General features: G+C 43.7%; 1 protein-coding gene across 3 annotated transcripts in view; it reads right to left on the reverse strand.

Annotated features, from left to right (window-relative positions):
* Nucleotides 1–19,289, reverse strand: part of znf276 (zinc finger protein 276) — a 35,158-nt gene extending 15,869 nt beyond the window's left edge. For 2 of the 3 annotated variants that reach the window (XM_054796076.1, XM_054796077.1), the window contains exons 1-10: nt 19,181–19,289; nt 17,790–18,043; nt 17,371–17,683; nt 16,861–16,907; nt 16,446–16,787; nt 12,982–13,054; nt 6,062–6,142; nt 5,902–6,003; nt 5,761–5,836; nt 1,173–1,290 (exon numbers count right to left, since the gene is read on the reverse strand). In XM_054796076.1, the coding sequence (XP_054652051.1) occupies nt 1,173–1,290; nt 5,761–5,836; nt 5,902–6,003; nt 6,062–6,142; nt 12,982–13,054; nt 16,446–16,787; nt 16,861–16,907; nt 17,371–17,683; nt 17,790–18,043; nt 19,181–19,203 (1,429 nt within the window). In that variant the 5' untranslated portion in view covers nt 19,204–19,289. Of the gene's footprint in view, nt 1–1,172; nt 1,291–3,826; nt 4,707–5,760; nt 5,837–5,901; nt 6,004–6,061; nt 6,143–12,981; nt 13,055–16,445; nt 16,788–16,860; nt 16,908–17,370; nt 17,684–17,789; nt 18,044–19,180 lie in introns of those variants that run through there. The other variant, XM_054796078.1, reaches the window with a different exon arrangement.
* Nucleotides 19,290–19,760: the final 471 nt, after the last annotated feature.

Below are 19,760 nucleotides of genomic sequence, written 5' to 3' on the forward strand. Positions count from 1 at the left end.
GGCCATCAATCAATCTCCTCCATGCCATGTGTCCTGTACAGTACAGAATGCTTGCCTAATTGACATGACTGTTTGATCGCTAGCAGTGTGGCTCTTTTGTGCTGTATGTTTTCTCCCCGACAACACTCAGAATGTCGACTAGACGCTCTGCACCGAAAAAGGCACCTGCAGTTGCACCCAAAATAACATATGGACAGCAGCAATACATTTGAACAAGGATGCAAAAAGGGCTTTAACTGTCCGCAGCAAGACCACGGAGAGGCCACCTCCGTGGTGGGGCCGAGGCAAACATGAACACATTTCATTTAAAGCCATCATGGAGGAAGGGGGGTATAAGCCTGAACAAGTTTTTAATATGGATGAGATAGCTTATTTTGGAAACACTATATCACCGATCCAGCCCATGGATCAAGAAGCGTGATCCGTGCTTGTAAGGCCCTCTATAAGCGCAACATATATATTTTCATATATACATATAGTTTTAATTTTATAGGAAAGTGTGTATAAAATGTGTGGTGAGGGATATTACTGCCTTAAAACATATATAATAAACGAAAAAACATATCCTGTCAACGAAACAACAAAAACGGTAAACAAACAAAACATATATAATAAACAGACAAAAAAAACAAAAAAACATGCACTGTAAATGAAAAAAACCCACATAATCAATGAAAAAACATATCCTGTAAAAGAAAAAATACATAATTAACAAAAAGGATATCAAAAAAAAAATTCACGGATTTCACTTAACACTGGTATCTTTTGGAGGGCGGGGGCGTTAAACAAGGGAACGCTGTATTCACTAATAATAAAAAATGAAAATAACAAAAAAAGCGCTGAATAAAGGCTGTAAATTAAGTTCCATTTGAGAGAGAGAAATACATAATACAAGAAGAAATATAATAAAAAAATCTAGAATAGTATTTCATGATAAATGAAATCATAAATACAGTAAATACACTGTAAAATCCATTAGTTAACCTGAAAAAAATATGCAAATTGATGACCTTGAGAAAACCACGTAAAGAGATGTTTACGTTTTACTTGGTACACTCAAGTGAGATGAACTTTTTTTTTAATACGTTCATTGTACTTATTTCTCTGAGTTGAGTGCTGGGTGCTCTTGGACTTTACAGAGTGTAAGAATACAGAGAGAAAGAAGAAGGTACCTGTGTGGATCAACTTGACGTGGCGCTGCAAGTAACGGTCGATGGTGAACACCTTGTTGCATCCTGGGTGAGGACAGGGTCGCTCTCTCACCTTGTCATGATGCTCTTTCCTGTGCTTCTACAGGACAAACATTACATGTAGCTAGCTAACATGTCACATGTCATGTAGTTACCTTCAATACCCACTACCACATCAAGTGAGTTTAGACAGTCAAAGTGAAATGTGCGTGCAAAGTTGTTTTAATCAAATGTAAAAAATCGTACAGAACAATGAAAATAAAATAGCCCATTCTCGTTTTGAAATAAAAACAGAAAAAGTAAAATACAATCATCAGTCTTCTTGAAAACAAACCTTTAACTATGCTCAGCCAATACCAAATATAAGAGGATTCAATGTCAGCAGCAACTGAAAAATACTTTAGTATTTTCAGGTCGACATAAGCATGTGGTTATTCCTTCTGTGGAAGGAGCACCACGCTATCACGTGCATCAGGCTTAGCCTGACCTTCTTGTACGTTTGTAGTACCGTGAAGCTCGCTGGACATGGCGAGTCCGTCGTTTTCAGCAGCTTTTTAAAGCTGGTTTCTTCCCAGGGTTTTCTTTGGCAATGTGACAGGACAGCGCTTTACACTTTTCCTTTCATGAGGAACGCAGCAGGAAAAAGAAGCAATGAGCTTTGTGTTGAGGCAGGAGTTCTGTGAAGTCATTTCAGCCCGTAGCTTCTCACACTCGCACTGAAGTTTATGCCAAGTTTTAAGGTGGTGAAAAAGATTCTAGTGTTTCCGCTCTTCACTTTTTCAAAGCAAAATAGCCCGCAGTAAGTGACATCCGTGAAGCAGACAGCTTTATTTGTTTCCAATGATGATATGTTTTATGGCTATCCTCATCCTCCTCCTCCTCCTCCATTCATTTATTCCATAATGGTGCCCTACACCTACAAAACGTCTACCTTCCTTCAGCATGTCCACAAGTCCAACTTTTTGTGCCATTGTTAGCATCTTCCTCTGCTTTCTGGGTGCACAACGTTTCATTGCCATTGTGGGTTTTGCACATATACAGCGTTCAGAGTCACACGGTCAGCTTCTTCTTCTTCTTTTATTGTTTATTGGCGGTTGGCAAGCAGCTCACGCGGTTAGCTGTTTGCTAGCAATGACCACAACACGACATGCATGCAGGAGATTGATTGACAATGGTCTACAGCCAATCAGAACGCATAATGAATTAATGTAATAATATTGACAATTCATGGCATATATGGGACGCAATCAGTTATTCCTTTTGTACCTTCTGCCCTCTAGTGGGACAACATTGAATTGTTCTGCCTGTCACTGTGTTGAAATATATACTGCTCAAAAAAATTTGAGGAACACTTCGAAAACACATCAGATCTAAACTGGGGGGAAAATGATGTTGAATATGTTTCCTGATAATAAGTGGGTGATGTATTAGTAACAAAATGATACCACATCATTTGATAGAAATGAAAATGATCACCCTATAGAGGGGGAAAATCAAAGACACCCCAAAAATGAAAGTGAAAAAATGATGCAGCACACTGGTCCATTTAGCTAAAATGTCATTGTAGCAACTCAAAATGATTCTCAGTAGTTTGTGTGGCCCCCACGTGCTTGTACGCATGCCTGACAACGTGGGGGCATGCTCCTAATGAGACTACGGATGGTGTCCTGGGGGATCTCCTCCCAGATCTGGACCAGGGCATCAATGAGCTCCTGGACAGTCTGAGGAGCAACCTGGCGGCGCCGGATGGACCTAAACATAATGTCCCAGGGGTGTTCTATTGGGTTTAGGTCAGGTGAACGTGGGGGCCAGTCAATGGTATCAATTCCTTCATCCTCCAGGAACTACCTGCATACACTAGCCACATGAGGTCGGGCATTGTCGTGGACCAGGAGGAACCCAGGTCCCACTGCACCAGCGTAGGTTCTGACAATGGGTCCAAGGATTTTATGCTGAATGATGTTGCAGGCAGCATAACGTTCTCCACGGCATCTCCAGACCCTTTCACGTCTGTCGCATGTGCTCAGGTTGAACTTGCTCTCATCAGGGAAGAGCACAGGGCACCAGTGGTGTAGTTGCCAATTCTGGTGGTCTATGGCAAATGCCAATCCAGCTCTACGGTGCTGGGCAGTGAGCACAGGGCCCACTGCAGGACGTCGGGCCCTCAGGCCACCCTCATGGAGCCTGTTTCTGATTGTTTGGTCAGAAACATTCACACCAGTGGCCTGCTGGAGGTCATTTTGTAGGGCTCTGGCAGTGCTCATCCTGTTCCTCCTTGCACAAAGGAGCAGATACCGATCCTGCTGAGGGTTGAAGGACCTTCTACGGCCCTGTCCAGCTCTCCTGGAGTAACTACCTGTCTCCTGGAATCTCCTCCATGCGTCCAGGTACCGCAGTGATGCCCTGGTCCAGATCTGGGAGGAGATCCCCAAGGACAACATCCGTAGTCTCATTAGGAGCATGCCCCCACGTTGTCAGGCATGCGTACAAGCACGTGGGGGCCACACAAATTACTGAGAATCATTTTGAGTTGCTACAATGACATTTTAGCAAAATGGACCAGTGTGCTGCATCATTTTTTCACTTTCATTTTTGGGGTGTCTTTGATTTCCCCCTCTATAGGGTGATCATTTTCATTTCTATCAAATGATGTGGCATCATTTTGTTACTAATACATCACCCACTTATTATCAGGAAACATATTCAACATCATTTTTCCCCCAGTTTAGATCTGATGTGTTTTCCAAGTGTTCCTTTAATTTTTTCTTATGATGTCTACTATATTGGGTAATAGGAGTGTAAAGGTGACTATAGGGGTGTTATGTCATGTCTAGAGGGCTCTAATCATGTTAAAAAGTGTATTTAAAGGTGTTGTTTACATTTCCCTTTCAGTTTGCTATGGAATGAATACGTAAACCACAGCTATCGCCAGTGGACAAAAACAATTCTAGCCTTTCAAAGGGAAGGACGCCAACATCAGAGTGGAATAAAAGATATGCTGGATGACGACTTATCTATTTAGCAGTGCTTATGTGAAACTTTATCAAAATGTCACCATGGAAAGCACACATTTTTCACCTGGAATGACTTTAAAATGAATGGACCAATGAATTACGTTCATATGACCAATGGCCATGAGCTTTGTGTAGAGACCCAAAGGACAAGATGGCGGGTACAAGCGGCCCAAATAAGTTTTCTCCGTAGGGTGGCTGGGCTCTCCCTTACAGATAAGGTGAGAAGCACTGGCATCCGGGACAAACTCGGAGTGGAACCACTGGTCCTCCACATTGAGAGGAGCCAGATAAGGTGACTGGGGCATCTGGTCAGGATGCCTCCCAGACGCATCCCTGGTGAGGTGTTCAGGGCACGTCCGACCGGTAGGAGGCCTCGGGGAAGACCCAGGACACTTTGGAGAGACTATGTCTCTCAACTGGCCTGGGAACGCCTCGGGATCCGCCGGCAGGAGCTGGACGAAGTAGCCAGTGAGCTGCTTAGGCTGCTGCCCCGCGACCCCACCTGGGATAAGCGGTGGAAGACGGATGGAATATTTCAAGTTAACTAAAGGTTTATGTCAGGGGTGCCCAAACGTTTCCCACCGAGGGCCGCATACTGAAAAGTCAAAGGATGCCGGTGCCACTTTTACATTTACTGAACTGAGCCTTGGAGATATGCTCAGGCTTTTTTTTTTACATTTTAACAAAAGCCAACCTGCATCTAAACTTTGTGTTATTGCTGACAAGCATATTATTAGTAGGAATGAACTTTTTTACTGCACTTTACATTTTTTTGCTCATTTTCGCTGTTTTTATTTGGGGTTTTTTTTTCAACTTTCTTTTTTTCTTAATGTTACGTCTTTATTGTCATAATATTTTGACCTTATTATCATTTTAAGTTTTACCTACAACCTAATTTTCCTAAAATTGCAACTTTATTCTTTGTTTTGTTTGTTTTTCATAATATTATGACATTTTTAGTCTTTATTAATTAAACTTTAGGCATTTGTTCAGAACATTATGACTTGATTCTTGTAAAATTATGGCTTTTTTTTTTTTTAGTTTAACCCTAACCCTAAAAAAACAGCCACGGGCCGTAAATGGCACCTTGGCCGCACTTTGGAAACCCCTGGTTTATGTTTTTGAAGGCTGCAGGAGGAGGGGGTGCATGGCTTCAGGCCAAATGTTTGAAGGGGTAGGCGACTGTAAAACGTTTGGGAATCCCGGTCCTAAATGATTGAATGAAGTGCCCAAGCGTGTTGTCAGGTGCTACCACACCCGTTTACTGCTGCATGAGGTTAAAGCAATCCCTGTAAGGCTTCATGGTTCAAAACCACGAAATAACATTGCATTTCTATTGACTCATAGCAAAAAGTTCAGGTTTCCACGTCTACACACAAACAAGGACTCTGAGTCATTTGCAATTGATCAAGCCAACACCACAGATACATTGCAGTCCTGTCCACTGGTCAGCTTGATATCTCAGAAGTGTGACTGACTTGGAGTCAAACGGTGCTGACGTTATCTCTTTGAAAATACATGGCCAGACAGCTAGAAGTAGTCTGGCTTCTTCTCACCTTCAGACCATCAGGAGCTCTGTAGACGGCAGCACAGCCCTCATGTGGACACTTGTAGATGTTGGGTACCTCCTCCCTGCATACAGTTGATTCAGTCTGGCACAAAGCTAAGCTGATAAATACACGCTGGACTAGACGTACCCTTTGGCTTTGAATTTGTTCTTCCAGCCGGGTTTGGGTCCAGGTTTCTTTTTGACTTTAGGCTCCCATGAGACATTTGGCATTTGTTGTGGCTTGTTGGGTCTGGAAGGAGAAGGTGGGTTACTTCCTGCTCATCCAATGAAGCTGAAGATCTACCTACCTTTGCTCTGAGCACGTCTCAAACGACTCATCCTCTGACAAGTTCTTTCCTCTCTCCTCAAACTCCTCCTCCGAGAACACTCTGGACACACACATGCACACGCACTGTAAATACAACGCTTGGCATCAATTAGTTCCAAAAAGTCAGAGGGCAACTAAAACATATGAAAACCGAGGCAATGATGTAAACCCAATGAGCCCTGAAAATGTGAACAAAAAGACATTTTCATAGAAAACAATTTGAGTTTGACATGCAGCAAACAATGTGAAATTGTTTTAAAAGGGGAAAGTTTTTATTGATGCGTACACCCTAGCCAGATGTTTGCCACCAAACCAAAGCAAATGTTCTCCAAGAACTCCATATCTCTTTAACTGCCATGCCAGCACTCATCCAACATGGCAAGAATGTACATTGGCCCTCGTGGATCTTCAGGAGGCTGTGAGTAGAACAAATGCTCTTTGTGTTGTTCTGTTGTATTCTTATACAGTGGTATGAAAAAGTATGTGAACCTTTTGGAATTTCTCACATTTCTGCATAAAATCACCATCAAATGTGATCTGATCTTTGTCAAAATCACACAGATGAAAAAAAATGTATCTTCTTTAACTAAAACCACCCAAACATTTATAGGTTTTCATATTATAATGAGGATAGCATGTAAACAATGACAGAAGATTGGTGTTTATTTACACTTACATTTACATTCCCTTATTTACTTATTATTTGTGGTTTTGCTAGTCTGTGCAGCACTTTGGAAACAGTGTTTATAAAATCCATCCATCCATTTTCTATACCGCTTCTTCCTCATTAGGGTCGCGGGGGCATGCTGGAGCCTATCCCAGCTGACTTCGGGCGACAGGCGGGGTACACCCTGGACTGGTGGCCAGCCAATGGCAGGGCACATATAGACAAACAACCATTCACACTCACATTCATACCTATGGACTATTTAGAGTCACCAATTAACCTCACCTGCATGTTTTTGGAATGTGGGAGGAAGCCGGAGTACCCAGAAAACCCACGCACACACGGGGAGAACATGCAAACTCCACACAGAAATGCCCAGGGGAGAATCGAATCCAGGTCTTCCCATCTCCAGGCTGTTACTGTGTTGGCCAACGTGCTAACCACTAGACCACCGTGCGGCCCTGTTTATAAAATGTGCTATATAAGTAAAGTGGATTGGATTGGATTGGATTGGATTAGAAGAAGGGGGAGGAATAAGTAACTGAACCCTCTGCCTAAGGAGACTTAAAGAGCAATTGAAACCAATTTTTACCAAACAATTCAAGTCAGGTGTGTGCCCAATCACTGATGAGTGGTTTAAAGCTGCCCTGAACACTACAAAACACACAGAATTGGTAAGAATTGTCTTGATGAGAAGCCTTGTCTGATGTGCACCATGGCTCGCTCAAAAGAGCTGTCTGAAGATCTGCGATCAAGAATTGTTGATTTGTATAAAGCTGGGAAAGGATACAAAACCATCTCTCAAAATCTGGATGTTCATCAATTGACAGTCAGAGAAGTTCTCTACAAATGGAGAGAGTTTGGCACTGTTGCTTCTCTCCCAAGGAGTGGCCGTCCACCAAAGATGACGCCAAGAGTTCAGAGAGGTAAAAAAAGAACCCTAGAGTGTCTGCTAAAGACTTACAGAAGCCACTGGCACAGTCCAATATCTCTGTGCACACATCAACTATATGTTAAACAATGGCCAAGAATGGTGTTCATGGGAGGACTCCACGGATGAAGCCACTGCTGTCTAAAAAAACATTGTTGCTCGTTTAATGTTCGCAAAAAGGTACTTGGACACTCCACAGAAGTTTTGGCAAAATATTTTGTGGACTGATGAAACCAAAGTTGAATTGTTTGGGAGGAACACACAACGTCATGTGTGGAGGAAAAATGGAACAGCTCACGAACATCAACACCTCATCCCCACCGTGAAGCATGGTGGAGGGTGCATCATGGTTTGGGGCTGTTTTGCTGCCTCAGGGCCTGGACAACTTGCAATCATTCATGGAAAAATGAATTCAAAAGTTTATCAGGATGTTTTGCAGGAAAACCTGAGGCCGTCTGTCAGACAGTGGAAGCTAAAAAGAGGATGGATGCTGAAACAAGACAATGATCCAAACACAGAAGCAAATCAACTTCAGAATGGTTTCAGAAGAACAAAATACACGTTCTGGAGTGGCCAAGTCAAAGTCCACACTTGAACCCCATTGAGATGCTGTGGCATGACCTCAAGACAGCGATTCATGCCAGACATCCCAGGAATCTGACTGAACTACAGCAGTTTTGTAGAAAAGAATGGGCCAAGGTTAGTCCTGATCGATGTGCCAGACTGATCTGCAGCTACAGGAAGTGTCTGGTTGAAGTTATTGCTGCCAAAGGGGGGGCCACAAAATATTAAATGTGAGGGTTCAGTTACTTATTCCTCCCCCTTCTGTCATTGTTTGCATGCGTTCCTCATTATTTTCTGAAAACCTATGAATGTTTGGGTGGTTTTAGTTAAAGCAGATACTGTTTTTTCATCTGTATGACTTTGACAAAGATCAGATCACATTTGATGGTGATTTTATGCAGAAATGTGAGAGTTTCAGATACTTTTTCATACCACTCTATGCTTCTAACTTACACAGCAGAACATCAGGTACCGCATGAATTTCATTTCAAAACTTGGAACAAGTTACAAAATGGCAGAGAGTTTGTTTCGGCATCAAAAAAATATTGAACCGTGACAGTAAAGTATCAAAACAAACATCAATCACTGCACTTCTAAGCAACATACAGTAAAGCCTCCTTTTTGGCTGCTCGTTGGTTCCAGACCCTACCGTGATAAGTCAATTTCAAGTAACATTCCTTATTTACAAATGCAATATTAAAGCATAGAAAACCCATTTACTACCTTCTCAATATGCCTTTTCACATGATTAGAGCCCTCTAGACGTAAAATAACACCCTATAGTCACCTTTACACTCCTATTACCCAATATACAACCCCTGGCAAAAATTATGGAATCACCGGTCTCAGAGGATGTTCATTCAGTTGTTTAATTTTGTAGAAAAAAAGCAGATCACAGACATGACACAAAACTAAAGTCATTTCAAATGGCAACTTTCTGGCTTTAAGAAACACTAAAAGAAATCAAGAAAAAAAGATGTGGTAGTCAGTAACAGTTACTTTTTTAGACCAATCAGAGGGAAAAAATTATGGAATCACTCAATTCTGAGGAAAAAATGATGGAATCATGAAAAAAACAACAACAAAAGAATACTTCAAACACACCACTAGTACTTTGTTGCACCACCTCTGGCTTTTATAACAGCTCGCAGTCTCAGAGACATGGACTTAATGAGTGACAAACAGTACTCTTCATCAATCTGGCTCCAACTTTCTCTGATTGCTTTTGCCAGATCAGCTTTGCAGGTTGGACCATTTTCTTCAACTTCCACCACAGATTTTCAATTGGATTGAGATCCGGACTATTTGCAGGCCATGACATTGACCTTATGTGTCTTTCTTCAAGGAATGTTTTCACAGTTTTTGCATCCTGAAAAATGATTTCATCATCCCCAAACGCCCTTTCAATTGATGGGATAAGAAAAGTGTCCAAAATGTCGACGTAAACTTGTGCATTTATTGAAGATGTAATGACAGCCATCTCCCCAGTGCCTTTACCTGACATGCAGCCCCATATCATCAATGACTGTGGAAATGTGCATGTTTTCTTCAGGCAGTCGTCTTCATAAATCTCATTGGAACGGCACCAAACAAAAGTTCCAGCATCATCACCTTGCCCAATGCAGATTCGCGATTCATCACTGAATATGACTTTCATCCAGTCATCCACAGTCCACGATTGCTTTTCCTTAGCTCATTGTAACCTTGTTTGTTTCTGTTTAGGTGTTAATGATGGCTTTCGTTTAGCGTTCCTGTATGTAAATCCCATTTCCTTTAGGCGGTTTCTTACAGTTCGGTCACAGACGTTGACTCCAGTTTCCTCCCATTTGTTCCTCATTTGTTTTGCTGTGCATTTTCTGTTTTCAAGACATATTGCTTTAAGTTTTCTGTCTTGACGCTGTGATGTCTTCCTTGGTCTACCAGTATGCTTGCCTTTAACAACCTTCCCATGTTGTTTGTACTTGGTCCAGATCTTAGACACAGCTGACTGTGAACAACCAACATCTTTTGCAACATTGCGTGATGATTTACCTTCTTTAAGAAGTTTGATAATCCTCTCCTTTGTTTCAATTGACATCTCTTGTGTTGGAGCCATGATTCATGTCAGTCTACTTGGTGCAACAGCTCTCCAAGGTGTGATCACTCCTGTTTAACTGCAGACTAACCAGCAGATCTAATCTGATGCAGATATTAGTTTTGGGAATGGAAATTTACAGGGTGATTCCATAATTTTTCCTCAGAATTGAGTGATTCTGTAATTTTTTCCCTCTGATTGGTCTAAAAAAGTAACTGTTACTGACTACCACATCTTTTTTTCTTGATTTCTTTTAGTGTTTCTTAAAGCCAGAAAGTTGCCATTTGAAATGACTTTAGTTTTGTGTCATGTCTGTGATCAGCTTTTTTTCTACAAATTTAAACAACTGAATGAACATCCTCCGAGACTGGTGATTCCATAATTTTTGCCAGGGGTTGTAGTAGACATAAGAGACAATAAGACATAGAAAACCTGTTTACCACCTTCTAAATACACTTTTTAACATGATTAGAGCCCTCTAGACGTAAAATAACACCCTATAGTCACCTTTACACTCCTATTACCCAATATAGTAGACATAATAAGAGAACATAAGACATAAATAAACTTGTCCTTGTGTGTACTATAAATGTGTTCTCTACAGGGCCTGAAAGAGGGGTGTACAGGAAGTGACATCAGGGGTTAAGAGTTGAGTTTCAACTTTGTGTGGCGGCAGTCTGGGCTTTAATAGGGATTATTGTGTGTGTTGCGAGATCATTCAAAGTAGCAATAAAATCCGTCAAGTCTGGTGCTTGTGTGTCTCAGCCGACATGACAGTAACATTACTGACACCTAGTGACCAGTGTCCAATACTACAATGTGCCTTCTGAATGCCTTACATTTGTATTTTACTTCACTGAGACATTTTTATGCTTGAAAATGCTTCATTGAGACAAAACAATACATGACCTTTGCTCTGAGGAAAAGTGCACTTTTTTGGACCATCATCCACAACCCTGATGTGAAACATGAACGCATGTGTCTTGCTCTTTTCTGTGCGTTCTAAAGGTATTTGTATCTTTAAGGTTGATAAAAACAGACTGCAAGTAATACACACCACTTGCTTAAATACATGGAAATGCCGTATTCAGCACCATTCATTCATTCATTCATTAGAATACTTTTGAAAAGCTGTAACAGAGAAGTCGCAAAAATTTGATGTGCGATGTGGCGAGGCACGACTGTATGTATATAACATTGGACATATACTCATCAGCTATGTTCTGTGTCGTTTGTAATGATGTTCTACATTGTTCCTTTTACGAAAGCAAATGGTTAATGAGCAAAAATGTTATTTATTGTTCATGGCGGGAGCCATGACCACTTCCAGTCGCAGAAAAGGGCCGTTTCACAGGTGACGTCAGCGCAGTGGAACCTCCCAAGTAAACAAACATGGCGGATGTTTAGAGTGATTGTAGCCAAGATTTGAGCCATGCGTCACTAGAGAAGAAATTGAGGACTTGCATTAAGCTGTTTTTATTGGACCCACGGACAATAATGACAAAGACGTGGAGATGGCCATTGGTTGCCTTCAAAACAGGCTTCTGAATGACCATAAAGGGGTCTCTAGAGCTGTTGTGTGTATTTCATCACCGTCCCGCCCCCTCGCCGTCAACATGTGGCTATGAAAGTACGTTATACCTGTATAACATGCTATAGTGTTGGTAAATAAGACGTGATTTACTCTGTTCTGTGGCAACTTTGATGTCCTTCTTCTACTTTTTAGCATCAGGAATAGCATCCTAGCATCCACAATGCGTTTATGGCGTACTTTCAAGCTGAATGCTTCTTCTAAAGGTGTTCCTTCACAGCAATCTTCAGTGAAATGAACATTGCAAAGAGCACAACGCCATCTGTCTGTTGTTCTTAAACCTTTGTCATGTGGAAACTTCCAGTATCACTCGGACACTGTCAGCATCCAGCAGCAGCACAACAGTTTGGCATGACTGCTATTTTGATGAGAAATATACCAAACCAAGTCTACTAGCTACCTCAACAAGCGTTTGTCTACTCTGCCTACGCTGAGAGGTTGGACTGCGCTGACATCACTTGGTACACGCCCCTTTTCTGTGACATGAACAATACCTGTAAATGCTATTTTTGCTAAGAACATCATTACAAACAATGCCATCTGGTGGCCGCAGTCATTCATTGAGTTGAGTGTGCCGTAATGCCACCAGGCAATGAAACAGACGCTTTCTCTTCCGGAATACTTTCAAATATGCTTCTACCTTGGACACTATGTGTCTGCAAGTCATGTGCTATCACTGATATCTGCTTGGATTGATATTTTCGACGGCGGTGTTGTTTGATTAGGACACTACTGTATGTCTTGGCTTGGAGGTTGTAGCTGCTGTGTCAGCCACTGACTATCTAAATACACACCTACTATTGTTATGATGATTAGGATTATTTCAGTCTAATTTAATTCATTTACCAAAACAAAAAATAAAGTTTTGGTGATCATGCTCCTATACACCCGACGTCACGTCTTCCTCCACAACACTGCGACATTTGTGATTCAAAATGTTTTATTGTATCCATATACCATATACCATATACCATAATCATCAAAATGTAATTGAAAGAACTCTTTTGTATGATCATTCCATCCTGGAAAGTGGCTGGAAAGTGTAAATAGTAACAAAAGCAAGCATGACACACCTGTCAGACAGGTCACTATCAACCAACATGTCTTTTTGCTGCTTCAGGGGTGGGGCAGGCATCTCCTTTGGATCTAAGACAGACAAAGCGTATTAGACCTTTCACACTCGCGTACTCCTTGAGACATTTGACGTGAAGCCATGTAGCCCCTTTTCCTGCACACGTGAAAAACAAAACGCTGGGGAAATAGTGGACATAATTCACTGCTCCTTTCCTTTGGCAGTCACTTCATGTATTTTGTAAGGTGACATTTGGATGGAGTCTGACACTGATCAACTGATAAGTCATCATTCGGGCTGGCGAATGATTCAAACCGTTGATGAGATGAATCAGCCTTTTCTAATTCTAATCCCCATGCCATTTAGACAGTGTTTTATTGAGATAAAGCTCAGGGTGGTATATATATACAGTATATACACGGAAGACAGCACACACGTCTGATCATCTGTTTAGCTCACACTGCTTTCTTTCGGAGCACAATATTTCAATAAGACTTCCATGGTGCTATTATGGGCCGTGAGGAGCTGCGTTCAAAGACACCCTGTCATTTAAGTCGAATTTGCATGTTTTGAGTGTATTTTCTAAAAAATAAAACTATGTAATTAATCAGAACATAGTTTTATCAGGAGAAATGTGCACTGGCTACCTTCCGAGGGAGTTTTCACATGTTATTGCTATGACTGTGTACATCCCCCCTCAGCGGTCGCTGCTGCAGCTATAGAGCAGATCCACACCATCGTCTCTCAACTTCAGAACTAGCACCCCCAATCCCTCCTCCTCATCTCCGGTGACTTCAATCATGCTTCCCTGTCCTCTGCTCTTCCCACCTTCACCCAGTATGTCAAATGCCACACTAGAGACAATAAAACGTTGGACCTCTTGTATGCAAACATCAAGGATGCATACACCTCATCCCCCCTCCCCCCGCTGGGTCGTTCTGATCACAACCTCGTCCATCTCGTCACAGACTACACTCCAGTAGTGAATAGACAACCCCCTGTGAAGAGGCCTGTGAAGCAGTGGTCTGAGGAGAGCAGTGCTAGGCTCAGAGACTGCTTCCAGACAACAGACTGGGAAGCGCTCAGTAGTCCCCATGGCAGTGACGTTGACAGCATGACGCACTGCATCACAGACTATATCAACTTCTGTGTGGAGAACACTGTGCCCTCCAAGTTGGTGCGGTGTTTTCCCAACAACAAACCCTGGGTGACCTCTGAGATCAAGGCCCTGCTGAACAAGAAGAAGAGGGTCTTCAACTCGGGGGACAAGGAGGAGCTGTGCAGAGTCCAGAGGGAACTCCGGCATAAGATCAGGAAGGGGAAGGACTGCTACAGGAGGAAACTGGAGAAGCGGCTGGAGGAGAATAAAGCCAGGGAAGTCTGGAGAGGCCTGCAGACCATCACAGGCCATGGCAAAGGAGTGGGGAGAGACCAAGCCAGTGGGGACAAGATCTGGGCAGATGAACTCAATCTGTTTTTCAACAGATTTGAGTCTGCCCCCCCTCCCTCCCCTACCAACTCACCACTCTTCACCCCCACATCCCCATCCCAACCATCCTCTACCCCCCCTCTCCATAACTGATGATCAGGTGAGAAGTCAGCTGAAGAAGATCAAGGCAAGGAAGGCCCCGGGCCCGGACGGTATCAGCCCTAGAATCTTCAAGGACTGTGCTGACCAGCTCTGTGGAGTTCTCAGGCACTTGTTTAATCTCAGCCTGAGCCTGGAGAAAGTCCCGGCCCTGTGGAAGACCTCCTGTGTGGTCCCGATACCAAAGACAGAGTGTGGGAGTAGACCAACACCTGACTGCATGGGTTATAGACTACCTCACCAACAGACCACAGTATGTGAGGCTCCGTCACTGTGTGTCTGACATGGTACTCTGCAGCACAGGTGCCCCTCAGGGTACGGTGCTCTCCCCTTTCCTCTTCACCCTCTACACCTCGGACTTCACACACAACTCCACACAGTGTCACATCCAGAAGTTCTCCGACGACACAGGCATCGTTGGTTGTGTTTCAGAGGGGAATGATCTGGAATACAGGACGGTCATCAGGGACTTTGTCAGCTGGAGTGAGTTTAACCAGCTGCAGCTCAACACCAGCAAGACAAAGGAGATGATCATTAACTTCCAGAGGAAAACACCTCACTTCACGCCGGTGAACATCCAGGGAGCGGACATAGAGTTGGTAGACAGCTACAAATTCCTGGGTGTTCACCTTAACAACAAACTGGACTGGTCCGTCAACACCCACGCCCTCTACAAGAAGGGCCAGAGTCACCTCCACCTGCTGAGGAGACTGAGGTCCTTTGGTGTGTGCAGGACTCTCTTACGGACCTTCTATGACTCTGTGGTGTCCTCAGCCATCTTCTACGCTGTGGGCTGCTGGAGAGGGGGCAGCACGGACAGGGACAGGAGCAGGATCAATAGGCTGATCAGGAGAGCGAGCTCTGTCCTGGACGGTCCTCTGGACTCCGTGGAGGAAGTGGGGGAGAGAAGGATGTTGGCTAAGCTGACATCCATCATGGACAACACCTCTCACCCGCTACATGACACTGTGGGTTCCCTTAGCAGCTCCTTCAGCAGCAGACTGTTACACCCACGGTGTAAGGAGAGGTTCCGCAGGTCCTTCATACCGACCGCTGTCAGGCTCTACAACACCTGAACCATTTTGTATTCACTATGTCTATGCATTGCATGCATTGTCTATGACTATGTATTCTTTACTTGTGTATCTTGCTTGCTGCTGTAACAGATGAATTTCCCTGCTGTGGGATTAATAAAGTACTACTACTACTACTACTAGCTATGTTAGAGCCACATCAACCATCTCAGGCTCTAAGAAGCTCATGGTGGGGTCTCCTGCGGGTGTCCAGAGTCAGGACTAAACACGGTGAGGCTGCGTTTCGGTTATATGGTGCCATTCTGGAACAGTCTTCCAGAAGATGTGCCACAATCCTCACAAATTTGGCAACGTTCAAATCCAGGCTGAAAACACTTCAAGTGTGCATACGACACCTCGAACTATTTGATCAGCACTCTTCATTTTCATCTGTTTTGTTTTGTTCTTATGGAATGCTTTTGAAGTGATTTTACCATTCTGTCTTGTGTATGAATGGTGCTCTAGAAATGAACTTGCGTTGCGTATGTGCCTGGAGCCCAACGTGCTGACTCATGTTGATTCTGGCGGCAATACGGGACGAAGTGCGTCCCTTGTCGGGTGAGTACGGGTGTCGGCAACCCGGCATATGCCGACCACGTGCTTTTTATGGGAATCGACCTATACGAATCGGTGGCAGATCGAGATGGAGTTGGAGATCCACATCTCCATCTGCATGAATCAAGTTCTAAAAGAAGTCCCTCTGCGTGTGACCGTGTGGGGATGCTGTCATTTCTTACGGCACTCGTCTTTACTAAAGCTTCTGCTTGATTTGGTTGTGGAAGACAAGCGTCAGTGAGTTCCAACCTTCAGTGTTGCAGTCCGCTGGCGCTGATCCATGGCTCCGTGGTGTGACAGCGGGTGGACTCTGCTGTGCCGCAGCAACCGCGACCGCTGCCCAACTCCTTTCTTGACACTCCTCAACCCCGCCACTCTCTCCTCCTCCACTGTCTGGGCCGTCGCCACACTGTGTGTCCATCGTGTAGCTGTGCCCGTCAACACAACACCACACCGCCTTGACATAGCCCCAGCACCTCCCCTCCAGCACCTCCTTCAGGTCAGGGCAGGACTTACACAACTCCCCATGGTGGTGGGCCCACGACACCAGCCTGTGCAGGCACGTCGGGTCTGACGAAACGGACCGTGATGCTGAAAGAAAAGGAAAGGGTCTCAGAATACAGCCAAACAACAAGCTGACGGAACAAGTAATGCTTTTTCTTACATGTGGACCCGTACTGTACTGAAGCTTCTGGAACGACTGGACCACGCCTGAAACCAAGACAACACCACCGACACCTTTTCAGCTGCAGGAAATACCCACTAATTTCAGAGCAACCACTGCAAAGTCATTGTTATCTTCTGAATGAGTTAATAAGATTTAAGACTAATACGATGGAAGAGTGGACCCCCCTCGGGCTGGCTGGCCCATGTCAACCGTAGCCATCAACCCTCTCGTTTAGCCCGGGAAACTACCAGATTTGACCCCTCTTTCCTGGCGCTCACATTTCAATATCTTCCAATATTTAAATGTTCACTCAAAATAAGCAAAACAACGGTGGGTGGGGGAGGCAGGGTGCTGTTGAAAATGAAAATGTGGATGATGCGAATAGCCATTACTTTTTTACCGTTATGGAAAGTAGCCATTGCTTGTACATTTCAGAACTGCACCCGCACTGGCACTGGGAGACCCCTGAAGTGCAAACAGTATGGCAGGATTTTGTCTGGCTCTCACCTGCTTTTTGGGTGCTCTTCTCCAACAGGCGGGACATTAACCGTCTGCAGAAAGCGAATCAGGATGCTGTGGCACTTGTAGAACGTGCTGTGGCATTTCTTACACACAAACTCTGACAATCGGGGATCAGGGTCCAAGCGCACCCCCACCAGTCGCTGGAAGTCGGCATGGAATAAAGGGGGCGACGTAGAGCAGGATGTATCATGGAGGACGTCCACAGAATCCTGAGACCATTTGTTGAAAGCATGCCGCAGACTGCGTGGAGGAAAGGTTCCATGGCACAGCCTGCAGGTGGCAGCAGACTGTGCAGCTACTGGCAAGACATGAACGCAATCAAGTCGTGCTGGAAAGCATTTGCAAACATCAGCAGCGATGAATCTTCCAAAAAAGCTTTCACACTTAAGAAACGAGTAACTCACTGGAGGCGCCGGACTTGAATTGTGAACGCATGCTGGTGGACGAGTGCTGAGCGTCTGTGGTGGCATCTGGTGGCAGAGCAGGTGCTGCTGCATAGATCTTCTTCTCAGGTCTTCTGCTTCCACGTGCTCTCCTCTCCTCGCCGACACCCCTGCTCAGTTGGCTCCTTTCAGACGACCTGGGGCCTCTGCTCGTCTTCATTTCTTTCAAACTGTCAACTGTTTCAGCTACTGATGTGGAAGATGGACCACTGGTGCTGACAAAACATCCGAAAGACGTTACAGTTACAGTACTTTGCCAGACACATGTCAGCATCTACAGTACAAGAAACATCTCAACTTGACAAGACTCTTAGTCTCTTCTCATGTCCTTCAGAATACTTTACACGCATGCTATATGAATAAGGCGGAGCGTATAAGCTGTACAATAAAGGTATTCTTCAGCATGTAAACAAACAACTCTGTCATGCGTTACGGCCAGATATATCAAAATCGATTCAATTTTAACAACTGAATTGCACTAGCACTAGTTTTAGCACTAGCATCCGCTCTGCCCTCACCCTGATGCCCTCGCACTCGCTCTCACTCGAACCTTTTATAATTCAGCCTCAAAACCTGCAGCAAGGTGAAGGCAATTTGATATATGATGGCCAGCAGACACTGGAATGACCACATGGAAGCCATGTTTATTAAGTAATAGTAATATTATCTTATGATGTAGATGCAACTAGGAGAAGCCTGGTAGCTGGGAGACAGCGGTTACCGAAGCTGCATACCACCACGAGCCAGTGTTCCTGACTCTTCAGTAAGGAAAGTAGCTATTGGCTGTCCTAAAAAAATGACCGCATTACCTAATTTGCATATCTGGCCATTTCTCGTGTGTATACGAATTTTTCTGAATGCCTTGGACACCTTCAGGCCCTCAAATCACTCACACACACTTGTCATCTTATCCCTTTTGCACATCTTCATGTTACTTTTGTATGATTTATTTCTTAAGTGTTTGTGTAAGCAACTTGGCCTATAAAGCTGATTAGTCTCTGATTTCGGATCAATATTTGCAATAAAGGTGACTGCTGTAACACGCGGATCAATTCCGCTTCTGTCTGTAATTGTGACCAAGGAAGCTAACAAGCTAACACATAAACAACAAGTCTTTTAGGGACTGACGCTCATCGAATGTTGACATTTATTAATCGATATAGAATAGTTTACTTCTGGATCGTGATGGATGATTTAAAAAGCTCAAAAACACCCCAACGAGCTATTATTAGCACTGCTAGCAGCGCCATTAGCTGGTGGTTAGCCGAGTGATATTACTACAACTACAACGTTGTATGTTAAAATGCTAAACACAGCCAGTGTTTCCTCATCTGGTAACAAAGCCTACCTACATCAACCCCAGCACCAGACACATGCGCTTTGTTTCTTGAAGGATCGCCACGGTCCCAATGCCGTAACTGGCTGAACGCACTGAGTCCCGGAAGTATTCCGCCTTTTCTTCTTCTTCTTCTTTTAGTTTAATGGCGGGTTGCAACCATGACTTTAAAAGGTGCATACCGCCACCTACTGTACCGGAGTATGTAACATGGGCCATATACAGTATCTTACTTTATGCTAACTTACATAGTGAGGAGACTACGTATACTACTAATAATAATAATCCTAATAATACTACTTATACTAAAATATTCTAATACTTATCTATATTCTATTATATAATCCCGTGTCCTTCAAATATTCTATCACTGCCCTCTGTATATCTCTTACCCCCCCCCACCTGTTCCTAAGATACCCTCAATGCTCCATTCCCTTCCTATCTTCTTAATTCTTTTCCTTAACGTTACACGTTCTTCCCTATATCTCTTGCAGTGTAGTAATATGTGTTCTACGTTCTCTATACTTTTGCATACATACATACTTTTGATTTACATTTCCCTATCAAAAACATCTTGTCATTTAACCCGGTGTGAT

The sequence above is a fragment of the Dunckerocampus dactyliophorus genome, chromosome 13, assembly GCF_027744805.1.
Source record: "Dunckerocampus dactyliophorus isolate RoL2022-P2 chromosome 13, RoL_Ddac_1.1, whole genome shotgun sequence".
Classification (NCBI taxonomy): Eukaryota; Metazoa; Chordata; class Actinopteri; order Syngnathiformes; family Syngnathidae; genus Dunckerocampus; species Dunckerocampus dactyliophorus.